Genomic DNA, 13,185 nt, shown 5'->3' with positions numbered 1-13,185 from the left:
TCATGTAAAGAAATACTCATTTTTAGGGCTTTTTATGTGGCCTTCAAAGCACGTTGCAAATAAATCCCTTTCACTCCTCAGAGGAGGAGCCATTAGGAAGGGAGGGTGTGGCAGGTGCAGCCTACAGCCTCTCCTCAGGAGGGCAGAGGGCGTTATCCCATTTGAGCCACCTGCAGTCATCTTGGGGGCTCCTCAGGGTCCAGGTCCACAGGTTCGAGGGTCTGCAGCACATTCACGGCGCTGTAGGACTTCCAGGCCTGCATGTTACAGCTTTTCAGGATGGCTCCCAGCTGCCTGCCGGGGCCTACTTCAAAAGTTTGGGGGAACTCTCTGCCCTTTTTCCTTTCATATATGGCATGCATCGTCTGCTCCCACTTCACCGGGGAGACCACCTGCTGAGCCAGCAGCTTCTGGATGTGGCTGGGATGCATGTATCTATGCCCGTGGACATTGGAGTAGACAGAAACCAGAGGCTTCTTAATGTCAATTGCCTTTAAAACTTGCGTCAGGGGCTCCACAGCTGGCTCCATGAGGCGGGTGTGGAATGCACCACTAACCGGTAACATCCTGGCGCGTCTGAAATGAAACTTAGAGGAATTCTTCTGGAGAAACCGTAGAGCCTGGGGAAGGAAGGAAGTTTCAGCCGGGCAATGTCCCAGAAATCCGCCTTTAGGGATCTGACCATCCACACGGCCAAACTGGGAGGGTGACCACAAAGAGACCCACAGCTGTTAGATGTGGACATGTGACCTGTCTGTCCCAGCACCATCCCCAGGCAATTCACTTAACATCCTGGAATCTCTTCTGTCTCATCCCTCAAATAAGCACAATTCCATCTACTTCACAACGCTGCCAGGAAGAGCAAACCCTACAAGGCACGCAACAGTGTCTGGTAAAGGAAAAAGCACTATCTAAGAAGTGTTAGTTCTCAGAATTCTATCACTCCTTTCATAATTTTTGACCAGTCTGTTTGCTTTTTATTCCATCATCTTCAAAATAAAAATTCAGAACTAAAATTCAAGCCCCATTTCACAAAGCTGGGTCTGGGATATTGTCACCTTCATCTGGGGTTTCTCTGGAGGAGAAAAGAGCTCTCCTCTTGATGCCAAAAACCTCCCCGGAGGCATCTGAGCTTAGAAGGGGACTCGGGCGAGCCAATAGCTCCAAACCCTTGCAACAGTTAGCAAGCAACAGAACTTGCAAAGGTCTTTAAAATAGCAGATATTCTTTTAATTTTTATTTTTTATTTTTTTTGAGACAGAGTCTCACTCTGTCGCCCAGGCTGGAGTGCAGTGGCCGGATCTCAGCTCACTGCAAGCTCCGCCTCCCGGGTTTGCGCCATTCTCCTGCCTCAGCCTCCCGAGTAGCTGGGACTACAGGCGCCCACCACCTTGCCCGGCTTTTTGTATTTTTTAGTAGAGACGGGGTTTCACTGTGTTAGCCAGGATGGTCTTGATCTCCTGACCTCGTGATCCGCCCGTCTCGGCCTCCCAAAGTGCTGGGATTACAGGCTTGAACCACCGCGCCTGGCCTAATTTTTATTTTTTTTAATTATTATTTTTTGAGATGGAGTCTTGTTCTGTCACCCAGGCTGGAGTGCAAAGGTGTGATCTTGGCTCACTGCAACCTGAACCTGCTTGAACTCACAGGTTCAAGCAATGCTCCTGCCTCAGCCTCCCAAGTAGCTGGGACTCTTAAGCGTGCACCACCAAGCCTGGCTAATTTTAGTAGAGATGGAGTTTCACCATGTTGGCCAGGCTGGTCTTGAACTCCTGGCCTCAAGTCATCTACCCACTTTAGTCTGTCAGTGTTCCCTTGAGACTGCTCCCATAGCCTGAGTCCTGGGCTGAAGACACCCAGCAGAACTCAGCCTGGTGAGCACAGACCAGGAGTGGGACCTGTGCTTGTGTGCTGTGACCACTGAAATGTGGGCTACTTGTCACTGCAGCAAAACCTGGTTTGTACTGACTCACCCATGCTTCCCCTCCACTATCACCCTCCATCCGGCTTCATCCCACTGAGGGCTGGATTGCAGGAACCAGGAGCCTCTTTGGTCTGGGCCTTCTGGACTCTGTAGCCCAAGCCCCTCCCTCCACACCTAGATTGTCTGAGTGACTGGCAGGTATGGGGATGGCTACTCAGTAGCACATCCTGGAGCATCTGTGGTCTCAAAGTGCTTTCCGTGTAAGGTCTCTGGACTCTGGCTCAACAGTTGAGCCCTCTCAAGTCCCAGGCTAGGGCCACAGGGGTCAAGGTCACCATCACAGGGGCCAGCAGGCTCCTCTCCAATGGCCAGTCCTTGGCCCAGGCGTTGGGCGAGCAGGGCCCAGGAGCCTTTTCACATCAGTTGTTGGAAAGGGGCTTCCCCACTGAGGAGTCACCCCTGCCCTCACCTGAGCTCTTTGCTGTGGCACTACCAAGAATACCAAAGGACAGCTGGGCACAGTGGCTCACGCCTATAATCCCAGCACTTTGGAAGGCTGAGGTGGGCAGATCACCTGAGCTCAGGAGTTCAAGACCAGCCTGGCCAACATGGTGAAATCGTCTCTACTAAAAGTACAAAAATTAGCTGGGCATGGTGGCGTGCGCCTGTAGTCCCAGCTACAGGAGAATCACTTGAACCTGGGAGGTGGAGGTTGCAGTGAGCCAAGATCGTGCCACTGTACTGTAGCCTGGATGACAGAGTAAGACATTGTCTCAAAAAAACAAAAAAAAAAGTACCAAAAGGACAAACCTAGGAGTTGTCACCTAGACTGGGTGCACCTGTCTGGGAGCCTGTTGGGGAGACTCCTGCCCTGACTGGGAGGTCCTTCCTGAGTCACTTCTGGGCTTCCTTCCACGGCTGCTACAGGGAATGCATAACGAGCTCCATGACTGACCTGGGGCCACCGTACCTGACTTGCCTGCCACCTCAGAACAGTCACAGGAGGCTCCCACCAACTTCCACTACTTCAGAGGAGTCAGTCGGGAACGCCTGGCATACAGTGAGCCCTCGAAGGGGAAGGGGAGTCAAGCACAGTCAAGTGGAGGAAACAGACTCCAGAGTGAGACGGGCTCAGGCTACCATCCCCAAGCACTCGCCTCTCTCTGCCTCAGCATTCTGGTGTGGAAAATGTGATTAAGAAACCCTTCCTTTAGCTGGGTGTGGTGGCCTGTGTCTGTAGTCCCAGCTACTTGGGAGACTGAGGTGGGGGGATCACTTGAGCCCAAGAGGTCCAGGCTGCAGTGAGCCATGATGGTGCCACTGTACTCCAGCCTAGGCAACAAAGTGAGACCCTGTCTCAAAAAAAAAAAAGAAGCGCTTCCTTCCATATAGCACAGGATGGGCTGTGAGGAACACGAAGTAAGACAGAAATGCCTGGTCTGGGCAGCAGCCCCTCACACGGGCTGCAATCTGCGCTCACTCCGCATTCCCCGAGCCGGGCACTCAGCACCCACTGCTCTTTCCGTAGGGGGCTCCTGCCGCTCTGCTCAGGATGCCCCACTGCTGGTGAATGCGCGCCCATCCTCCAGCTGCTGCCTCCAGGGGTTGCTCTTAGGCCCATCAGTAGTCAGCCAGACCCTCACTGCGCCCCTCAGCCTGGAGTCATCCATTCACAGGGGTTCTTCCTTTGATGCTAGGAACCCTGGCTAATCAGTCTGTGCGTCCCCAGCGCTTGATAAATGTTTGGGGAAGTAGCAAATGGAAGGAAAGACGGTGGAAAGGAAATGGACTCCAGTGCAAAAACAGACACCTAAAAAAAGCAGGGCAGGCAGAGCGATCTAGCAGAAAACAGATCTCTTGGTTGGGCGCGGTGGCTCACGCCTGTAATCCCAGCACTTTGGGAGGCCGAGACGGGCGGATCACGAGGACAGGAGATCGAGACCATCCTGGCTAACGTGGTGAAACCCCGTCTCTACTAAAAATACAAAAATTAGCCGGGCGCGGTGGCAGGCGCCTGTAGTCCCAGCTACACTGGAGGCTGAGGCAGGAGACTGGCGTGAACCCGGGAGGTGGAGCTTGCAGTGAGTGGAGATCGCGCCACTGCACTCCAGCCTGGGCGACAGAGAGAGACTCCATCTCAAAAAAAAAAAAAAGAAAAGAAAACAGATCTCTTTTCTCTAAGGAAGCAACCAGATCAGAGGCTCCTCAAAAGCCCAGAATGTACTACGGGAAGGCCCTGGAGATCACCTGGCCCTGCCCCTTTACATGGGCTGGCTGGTTGGTTCCAGACCCCATTCTACACATGGTGGAGCAGGACAGCATTCTTGCTCCTGCCCGCTTTGCAGCACTCAGTCCACCTCACTGCGGTGGCACCAAAATACTTCCTGAAGAGCAGGCTGGACACAGCACCCGCCACACTGCTGGGCCTCACGGGTGTGGAGCAGTTCCAACCCTGTGTACTCGACTGGGGTTTATGAAGGCGGCTCCCATCAACACCCACCTCTCGGTGTCCTGAAATCACTCTGCAATCTGGAAAGAGGTAGTTGGACACTTCACATACAGGGTTCTCCATGCCTAGAGACTTGCAGTGTTCCCGGGCTTCCAAACAGGCAAAGTTGAACTCGGACTGACGCTGGCCGAGGACAGACAGCATCCCACTGGGGACAGCTTCTGAAGCTTCCTGCATGGCCTCAGCTCGGATTTTCACCGCATACAAACCTGTCCAGAGAGAAGTGCATTTGGAAAAATGAGGGCACAGAATGAAGGAGAAAAGGCCAGGCCTGAAAAACAAAGGTCAAGCTCCACTCTGCACTAGAGACAGTGACACTGGTGTCTGCCGCCGGCCCACAGGGCCACAGTTCTATATATCTCCATCGACTACACAGGCGCTCACCACCAAAAGTACGCTGCTGTGCTTGGCACTATGCAACCTAACCCAAGGAGCTTCCTGCCATAAAGCTGGTTTGGAGTAGGACAGTGGTGCTCAACAGGCTGGGGGCAGTGTCCAGAGACATTTTCTGGTTGTGCTGACTAGGGGAGCGTGCCACTGACATCTAGTGGGTAGAGGCCAGGGATGCTGCTCAATGTGCTGCACTGCACAGGACAGCTCCCCTTACCCTCCACAAAACAAATGACCTGGCCCAACAGCACCACTTAAAAAAAAAAAAATAGTGCCACTATTGAGAAACCCCAGTGAAAGGTAAAGAGGAACCGGGTGGAAGCAGCCCCATTGCCTTAGCCAAGTCACCACCTCCTTGAGGTTCAAATTTTTAGTTAGTAAAATGAGGATAATAGTATCTAATCTGCCTGGGCTGTTGTGAAAGCCGGGAATGATTATTAGTTAGGTTATCAAGAGAGGTCAAGCCGGGCATGGTGGTTCACGCCTGTAATCCCAGCACTTGGAAGGCTGAGGCAGGAGGATTGCTTGAGCCCAAGGAGTTCGAGACCAGCCTTGGCAACACAGGGAGACCCTGTCCCTACAAAAAAATAATAAAAATTAGCCAGGCATAGTGGTGCGTGCCTGTAGTCCCAGATGCTTGGGAGGCTGAGACGGGAGGATCACTTGTGCCTGGCAGGTTGAGGCTGCAGCTGTAGTAAGCTATGATTGCTCCACTGCACACCAGCCTGGGTGACAGAGCAAGACCCTGTCTCAAAACAAGAACAACAAAAAAGAACCATCAGAGACATGGGCCACTGTACTACATGAATTTCAGTAATATAATTGTCCTAAGTCAAGTGTTACTGTCCCTGCTTAGAGCTAGAGAACCTGGCACAGCCAAGGCAGATGAACGAAAACCTACGACTCCTGGTTCAGTGTGGCTCAAGAGCGTGGAGAGAGGGCAGGCTGTGCCCAGGCAGGCAGTGCCAATGATAGTAACAGTGGCCTGAGGGCTGGTCACTGTGGCTCGCACCTGTAGTTCCAGCACTTTGGGAGGCCAAGGCAGGCAGATCACTTGAACTCAGGAGTTCGAGACCAGACTGGACAACTTGGTAAAACCCTGTCACTACCAAAAATACAAAAATGAGCTGGGCGTGGTGGTGTGTGCCTGTGGTCCCAGCTACTTGGGAGGCTGAGGTGGGAGGATTGCTGGGGCCCAAGAAGTCGAGGCTACAGTGAGCTGTGTTCATGCCACTGTATTCCAGCCTGGGTGACGGAGTGAGACCCTGTATCAAAAAACCCTACAAAGCCACACATAAGAATGGCCTGAAACTACCAGACCCTCAACACCCTGGTCCTGCTTCCTGGGCAGACAGAAGAGATGAGCAGACCAAAAAGAGATTAAGGGACCTGCACAGCATTTCAGAGGTCAACAGAGAGGCCTAAGGAGCAAATTCTGACAGATCTTCGTTCACTTAGCACTTCTATGTACTGGACTTTTAGCTCCCTTACACAAGAACTGTAGGACAAATACATAAAGAGCCTGTGACATCAGGTACTTGGAGGCTAAGGCTTGAGACCAGGAGTTAGAGGCTGCAGTGAGCTATGACTGCATCATTGCACTCAAGCTGGAAGACAGAGCAAAACCCTGTCTCTTAAAAAAACAAATGAACAAGAGCCTGTGACAAGAAGTAGAAGAAAACATACAAGAAAACGGGGGAGAGCACGTAGAAGTCCTCCCACAGAGACATTCAATAACTAAGTAAAATGTCAAGGGAAAAAATTAGGCCAGGCACAGCAGCTCACACCTGTAAGTAATCCCAGCACTGCAAGAGGCTGAAGCTGGAGGAGCACTTGAGTCAGGAGTTCCAGACCAGCCCTGGCAACACAGCGAGACCCCATTTCTACAAAAAATTTTAAAATTAGCTGGGCATGATGGTGTGAGCCTGTAGTCCCCAGTTAGTCTGGAGACTGAGGCGGGAGGATCACCTGAGGCCAAGAGGCTGAGGCTGCAGTGAACTATGACTGCACCACTGCACTGTAGCTGGGGTGACAGAGCAAGATGCAGTCTCAAAAAAAAAAAAAAAAAAAAAGAAAAGAAAAGAAAAAGAAAACACAAAATTGTAAATATGCTATAATTCCACACTTTTTTTTTTTGACACAGAGTCTCATTCTGTCACCCAAGCTGGAGGGCAGTGACACAATCTTGGCTCACTGCCACCTCTGCCTTCTGGGTTCAAGCGATTCTAGTGCCTCAGCCTCCCAAGTAGCTAAGATTACAGGTGCCCGCCACCACCACACCCAAATGATTTTTGAATTTTTAGTAGAGATGGGGTTTCACCATGTTGGTCAGGCTGGTCTCCAACTCCTGCCTTAGGTGACCCGCCCGCCTTGGCCTCCCAAAGTGCTGGGCTGGGATGATAGGAGTGGGCCACCACACCAGGCCTAATTCTGCACATTATGTACACATAAAATGATACATGTAATAAAATTATTTCATAAAATGTGAAATTATGAAACTTTCCTTAATAATGCTATAATGCTTTGGGAAAGAAAAGCACTACAGTGAAATTCACAGAAAATATAATTAACCACTTTAATTTGTATAATTCAGTGGTATTTGGGGTATTCATAATGTTGTGTAACCACCAACTGTCTCTAGTTTCAAACACTCCATGTCCACTATGTAGGCACTCTCCATTTCTCCCTCTCCAGTCCCAATAACCTCTCGTGTTTCTACACTAGATTCTTGTTGGTTTGTTTTAGACAGGGTCTTGCTCTGCCATCCATGCTGCAGTGCAGTGACACAATCACAGCTCACTGTAGCCTCAGACTCAGGGGCTCAAGTGATCTTCTTACCTCAGGCTCCTGAGTAGCTGGAATTACAGGTGCATGCCACCAAGCCCAGCTAACTTTTTTTTTTTTTTTGACAGGGTGTCACTCTGCCACCTAGGCTGGAGTACAGTGGCATGATCATAGCTCACTGCAGCTTTGACCTCCTGGGTTCAGGTGATCCTCCCAAGTACTCGAGCTGGGACTACAGGTGCCCACCACCATGCCTGGCTAATTTTTGTCTTTTTTTTTTTTTTTTTTTTTTTGAGACAGTCTTGCTCTGTCACCCAGGCTGCACTGCAATGGTGCGATCTCGGCTCACTGCAAGCTCCGCCTCCCGGGTTCATGCCATTCTCCTGCCTCAGCCTCCTGAGTAGCTGGGAATACAGGCGTCCACCACCACGCCCGGCTAATTTTTTGTGTTTTTAGTAGAGACGGGGTTTCACCATGTTAGCCAGGATGGTCTTGATCTCCCGACCTCGTGATTCACCCGCCTCGGCCTCCCAAAGTACTGGGATTACAGGCGTGAGCCACCACACCCGGCCAATTTTTATATTTTCAGTAGAGATGAAGTTTTCACCATGTTGCCCACACTGGTCTAAAACTCCTAGGCTCAAACATCTATCTGCCTCTGCCTCCCAAAGTGCTGGCATCACAGGTGTGAACCACCGCATCCAACGTAATTTTTGTTTTTTGTTGGGGGCAGAGATGAGGGTCTCACTATGTGGCCCAAGATGGTCTGGAACGCCTCAAGTGATCCTCCTGCCTTGGCCTCCCAAAGCGCTGGGATTACAGACATGAGCCATGGTTCCTGGCCAGCAAAAATCTTAAGAAGTAAAACTGATATGGCTCCAGATGCAGTATTTATTTACTCTTTAATTCAATGAACATCTACTGAGCACGCACTATCCGTGGCAGGTGCTGCGGGTATAAGTGCGCAGGATAGTGGGTGAGACAGTTCAGCAAGCAGATTTTGTGAGATTATAAAAATAAGGGAAATCCCTAACGAATCCTTCAGGCTTGAAAAGGAATCACAGCAAAATCCTGTCCTCATGCGCCAATGTCACCCGTCCATGTGCTCCCTTCCCATCACCTGAGTGGGTCCAGTATCATTTTTGGCAGTGTCCCTTATCCCTAATGAGCCCAAGACCACAGCCTGGCATAAAACCAAACTCCTTCCTGTACCTTCAGCAAATTCCATGGCTCCGGCAAACACTAGGGCTGCAAATTCTCCCACGCTGAATCCAGCGGCAGCAACACAGTTCTCAATCACCTGTGGGAACAGACGCAGAACGTGAGGCCTCATTCTCCCGGGGAGTCCAGTTCCAGGACCCTGCACTTGAGAGATGGCAGGGTGTTTGGCATCTCAGGAAGCCAGGCTCTACGAACTTGGTGCACCAGCTGGAAGAGGACACACAGAAGTGACGTTGACAACCACTGAGTCCTGCCCCTTTATTTAGGAGGAGCTTTCCTGGTTAGTTATAGTCCAGTCGACTCCATCCATGCGTCCATGGTCACACTGACACCAACCCAGGGCTCTGGATTCCCTTGCCGCGGCCCTGCAGCAGGCTCTCAGGCCATATCATTGTGTACAAGTTAAGTGCATGACTTTTTTTTTTTTTTTTTTTGAGGCGGAGTTTCGCTCTTGTTGCCCAGGCTGGAGTCTGATGGTACAATCCCGGCTTACTGCAACCTTCACCTCCCAGGTTCAAGGAATTCTCCCGCCTTAGCCTCATGAGTAGCTGGGATTATAGGCACCTGCCACCATGCCTGGCTAATTTTTGTATTTTTAGTAGAGACAGGGTTTCACCATATTGGCCAGGCTGGTCTCGAACTCCTGACCTCGTGATCCACCCGCCTCAGCCTCCTGAAGTGCTGGATTATAGGTGTGAACCACCTCACCCGGCCAAGAGCATGACTTTGAGTCAGAGACTAGGTTTCTTAGCTCGGGAGAGTTCCTAATCCCTCTGAGCTTTTTATCTCATCTGTGAAATGAGGAAAGAACAGGACCTACCCCAAAAGGCTGCTGAGAGAATTATGTGAATATAATGTTTATACAGTGCTTAGCACAGACCCAGCCTAGGGTAAGCAGTGAATGAATATTATGATGATGATTCAACAGGAACACGTAACTAATTCTTCTAATATCCCTGAGTCTGCATTCCTCAACCATCAAATAACAGTATTAACCTCATAAGGTGGTTGTGAAGGTGAAATAGGGTAAAGGATCTCAAGTGGTAGCTTAACATTTACCGTCTTATTAAATATTAATAACAATCAATCCACCACCTTCGAATGAAGTGACATTCTCAACTAATCTCAGTGTTCCTTCATTTAGGCCAGTGCAGTGGCTCATGCCTGTAATCCTACCACTTTGGGAGGCCGAGGTGGGTGAACCTGGGAGGTGGAGTTTGCAGTGAGCCCAGATCGAGCCACTGCACTCCAGCCTAGGCAACAAGAGCAAAACTCCTTCTCAAAAGAAAAAAAAAAAAAAAGCATGCCGTTTAGGCTGGTGCGGTGGCTCCCGCCTGTAATCCCAACAGTTTGGGAGGCTGAGGTGGGTGGATCACTTGAGGTCAAGAGTTTGAGACCAGCCTGGGCAACACGGAGAAACCCTGGTTCTACTAAAAATACAAAATTAGCTGGGCGTGGTGGCCCACACCTGTAATCTCAGTTACTCGGGAGGCTGAGGTATGATTATCACTTGGGCTCAGGAGGCAGTGGTCTGCAGTAAGTCAAGTTTGTGCCACTGCACTCCAGCCTGGGTAATAGAGCAAAACTGCATCTCAAAAAGAAAAAAAAAAGAAAGAAATTTAATCCTTTAAAAATCATTTAGTAATTCATTCAATGATTTAGGATCATTTAAAACCACAAACCGCCCTCCACTCCCACATCCCCTTTACCTGCTCTCTACTTCTTTCTGTAACACTTATCATTTTAACAGAGCATCCAATTTACCTAGTTATTGCATTTACTGTTTTCTTTTTTTTATTATTTAATTTTTGAGACGGAGTTTCGCTCTTGTTGCCCAGGCTGCAGTGCAATGGCAAGATCTGGGCTCACCGCAACCTCTGCCTCCCAGGTTCAAGTGATTTGTCTTCCTCAGCCTCCCGAGTAGCTGGGATTACAGGCACGTGCCACCACGCCCGGCTAATTTTGTATTTTTAGTAGGGACAGGATTTCCCCATGTTGGTCAGGCTGGTCTCGAACTCTCGACCTAAGGTAATCCGCCCGCCTCGGCCTCCCAAAGTGCTGGGATTACAGGCATGAGCCACCGGGCCCCTCCTCATGTACTGTTTACTATCTGTCTCCACTAAGATGTAAGGTCCCCTAGGGCAGGGATCGTTGTTTTGCTCAGGGCGCCTAAAACATTGCTTGGCATACATGGGAACTCTATAAAACTAGATCGAGGCCGGGCGCGGTGGCTCATGCCTGTAATCCCAGCACTTTGGGAGGCCGAGGCGGGTAGATCACGAGGTCAGGAGATCGAGACCATCCTGGCTAACACAGTGAAACCCCGTCTCTACTAAAGATACAAAAAATTAGCCGGGCGTGGTGGCGGGCGCCTGTAGTCCCAGTTACTCGGAAGGCTGAGGCAGGAGAATGGCGTGAACCCGGGAGGCGGAGCTTGCAGTGAGCCGAGATCTGGCCACTGCACTCCAGCCTGGGCGACAGAGCCAGACTCCGCCTCAAAAACAAACAAACAAAAACACCTCGATCGAATGAGTGAGACGTGGGAGCCCCCCGGAATGGCAGGCGGAAGCCCCTGGGAGGACCACCCTGGTGATGAGAGCTCAGGCAGAGCTCACCTTCCCCCTCCTGCCACGGGGCCTCCGGCCTCACCGAGGGCTGCAGGTGATGTAGTTTTTCCACAGCGGCCAGCGATGCCACGAAGATCGCGGGCTGGCAGTGCACGGTGCGGTCCAGGGTCTCCTGCGGCCCGTGCAGGCTCAGCTCCAGCAGGTCGTAGCCCAGTACTCGGCGGGCGGCGGCGTAGAGTTCGCGGACGCGCGGGTAGCCGAGCAGACCGCGGCCCATGCCCACCACCTGGCTGCCCTGGCCAGGGAAGAGCAGCACGGAGCACTGGCCCGGCATTCGCCGCTCCGTCGCCGCCGAGGGCGCCTCCTCCTCCGCCCCGGTCGCATCTCGCAGCAGCTCCGCTACATCCTGGGCGCCCGGCGGAGGCACCGGGAAGCTCGAGACGCCGCGGCGGCCGCTGGCGCCCAAGCCCCGGGCCCACGCTGTCCGCGCGACCCGAACGCTCATGGTCGGACACCTGCCCGCGCGCGTTACTGTGGCGACCGAGGCCCAACTGCGGCGGCGCGGCGCAGCGTGGTCCCTGACGCATCTCCTGCCGGGGCTCCCGGGGCATCTGGAGCGGGAAGAAAGGTTCCGCAGGGGTTGGTTCCGCCGCGGCTCCGAGGCCCTTCAGGCTGCGCTCTGGGGACCTGGAGGGACCCATGCGTTTACTTAAATATCCACAGCCAAGAACGGAACATGATGCCACACCACAATGGGTCCTCAACAGATATTTATGGAATAAATAACGCAACGCAATGTAATATTTACGCTTTCTACCTGACACATGAAGAGCACTTGAAACTCTTCCACATTGGTGGTTTTGTTGTTGTGTTTTTCTGAGACAGAGTCTCGCTCTGTCACTCAGACTGGAGTGCAGTGGCACGTTCTTTGCTCACTGCAACCGCCGCCTCCCAGGTTCAAGCGATTCTCCTGCTTCAGCCTCCCCAGTAGCTGGGATTACAGGCGCCCGCCACCACGCACGGCTAATGTTTGTATTTTTAGTAGGGACAGGGTTTCACCATGTTGATCAGGCTGGTCTCGAACTCCTGACCTCAGGTGATCCACCACGCCTCGGCCTCCCAAAGTGTTGGGATTACAAGCGTGAGCCACCACGCCCGGCCAGCAACCACATTTCTTGCATATGATTCTCCCAACCACAGGAGTTGGCATGGCCGACCATCCGTTGTCAGCTCCCAACTATGCAAGATAACAGCTCTCTTTTATGTTTTCTTACAAACCACAGAGGGCCTGGCACATAATAAGCATCCAATAGATCTTTATGCTATTGAACAAAGCCCTGAGTATGTTTCAGATATTAGCTTATTTAATTCCTCACAGCAACGCTGTGATGGATAGTTGCTCAGAGATTGAGTGACAGGTGGTTAGTGACAGAATAGGGGTTGGCAATTGGGGTTATCTAATGCTAACCTAAAAGTAACTCAAGAGACACAGGCTTGGCCAGGTGCAGTGGCTCACGCCTGTAATCTCAGCACTTTGGGAGGCCGAGGCAGATGGATCACTTGAGGTCAGGAGTTCAAGACCAGCCTGGCCAACATGGAGAAACCCGTCTCTACTAAAAATACAAAAATTAGCTGGGCGTGGTGGCAGGCACTTATAGTCCCAGCTACTCGGGAGGCTGAGGCAGGAGAATCGCCTAAACCTGGGCGGCAGAGGTTGCAGTGAGCCGAGACTGCGCTGCGCCATTGTACTCCAGCCTGGGCAACAAAAAAGAAACTCCATCTCAAAAAAA

General features: G+C 51.6%; 2 protein-coding genes across 3 annotated transcripts in view; both read right to left on the bottom strand.

The window, feature by feature from the left end:
* The window catches only part of TTLL12 (tubulin tyrosine ligase like 12), a 233,898-nt gene that overhangs the window by 176,228 nt on the left and 44,485 nt on the right, over positions 1-13,185 (bottom strand). The gene's annotated exons all lie outside the window — the stretch shown is intronic.
* Positions 20-11,950, bottom strand: MCAT (malonyl-CoA-acyl carrier protein transacylase). 2 transcript variants are annotated; one of them, XM_005567073.5, is made up of 4 exons: positions 11,478-11,950; positions 8,820-8,907; positions 4,425-4,642; positions 20-620 (listed from the first exon to the last, which is right to left on the bottom strand). In XM_005567073.5, exons 1-4 carry the CDS (start codon positions 11,898-11,900, stop codon positions 177-179), a joined length of 1,173 nt encoding a protein of 390 aa, XP_005567130.2. In that variant the 5' UTR covers positions 11,901-11,950; the 3' UTR covers positions 20-176. The 2 variants fall into 2 exon arrangements, with proteins under 2 accessions (XP_005567130.2, XP_073859703.1); XM_074003602.1 differs by having other exon boundaries at positions 20-576.

Source organism: Macaca fascicularis, chromosome 10 (genome assembly GCF_037993035.2).
Source record: "Macaca fascicularis isolate 582-1 chromosome 10, T2T-MFA8v1.1".
Taxonomy (NCBI): domain Eukaryota; kingdom Metazoa; phylum Chordata; class Mammalia; order Primates; family Cercopithecidae; genus Macaca; species Macaca fascicularis.
This window is presented reverse-complemented; position numbering and strand designations above follow the sequence as displayed.

Excerpts from the sequence above, each read along its gene's own strand:
- MCAT (XM_005567073.5), bottom strand. The coding sequence starts at position 11,900 with ATGAGCGTTCGGGTCGCGCGGACAGCGTGGGCCCGGGGCTTGGGCGCC. Across the intron at positions 8,908-11,477 it reads TACATCACCTGCAGCCCTCG|GTGATTGAGAACTGTGTTGC; the intron begins GTGAGGCCGGAG and ends CTGTTCCCACAG. Across the intron at positions 4,643-8,819 it reads AGCCATGGAATTTGCTGAAG|GTTTGTATGCGGTGAAAATC; the intron begins GTACAGGAAGGA and ends CTCTCTGGACAG.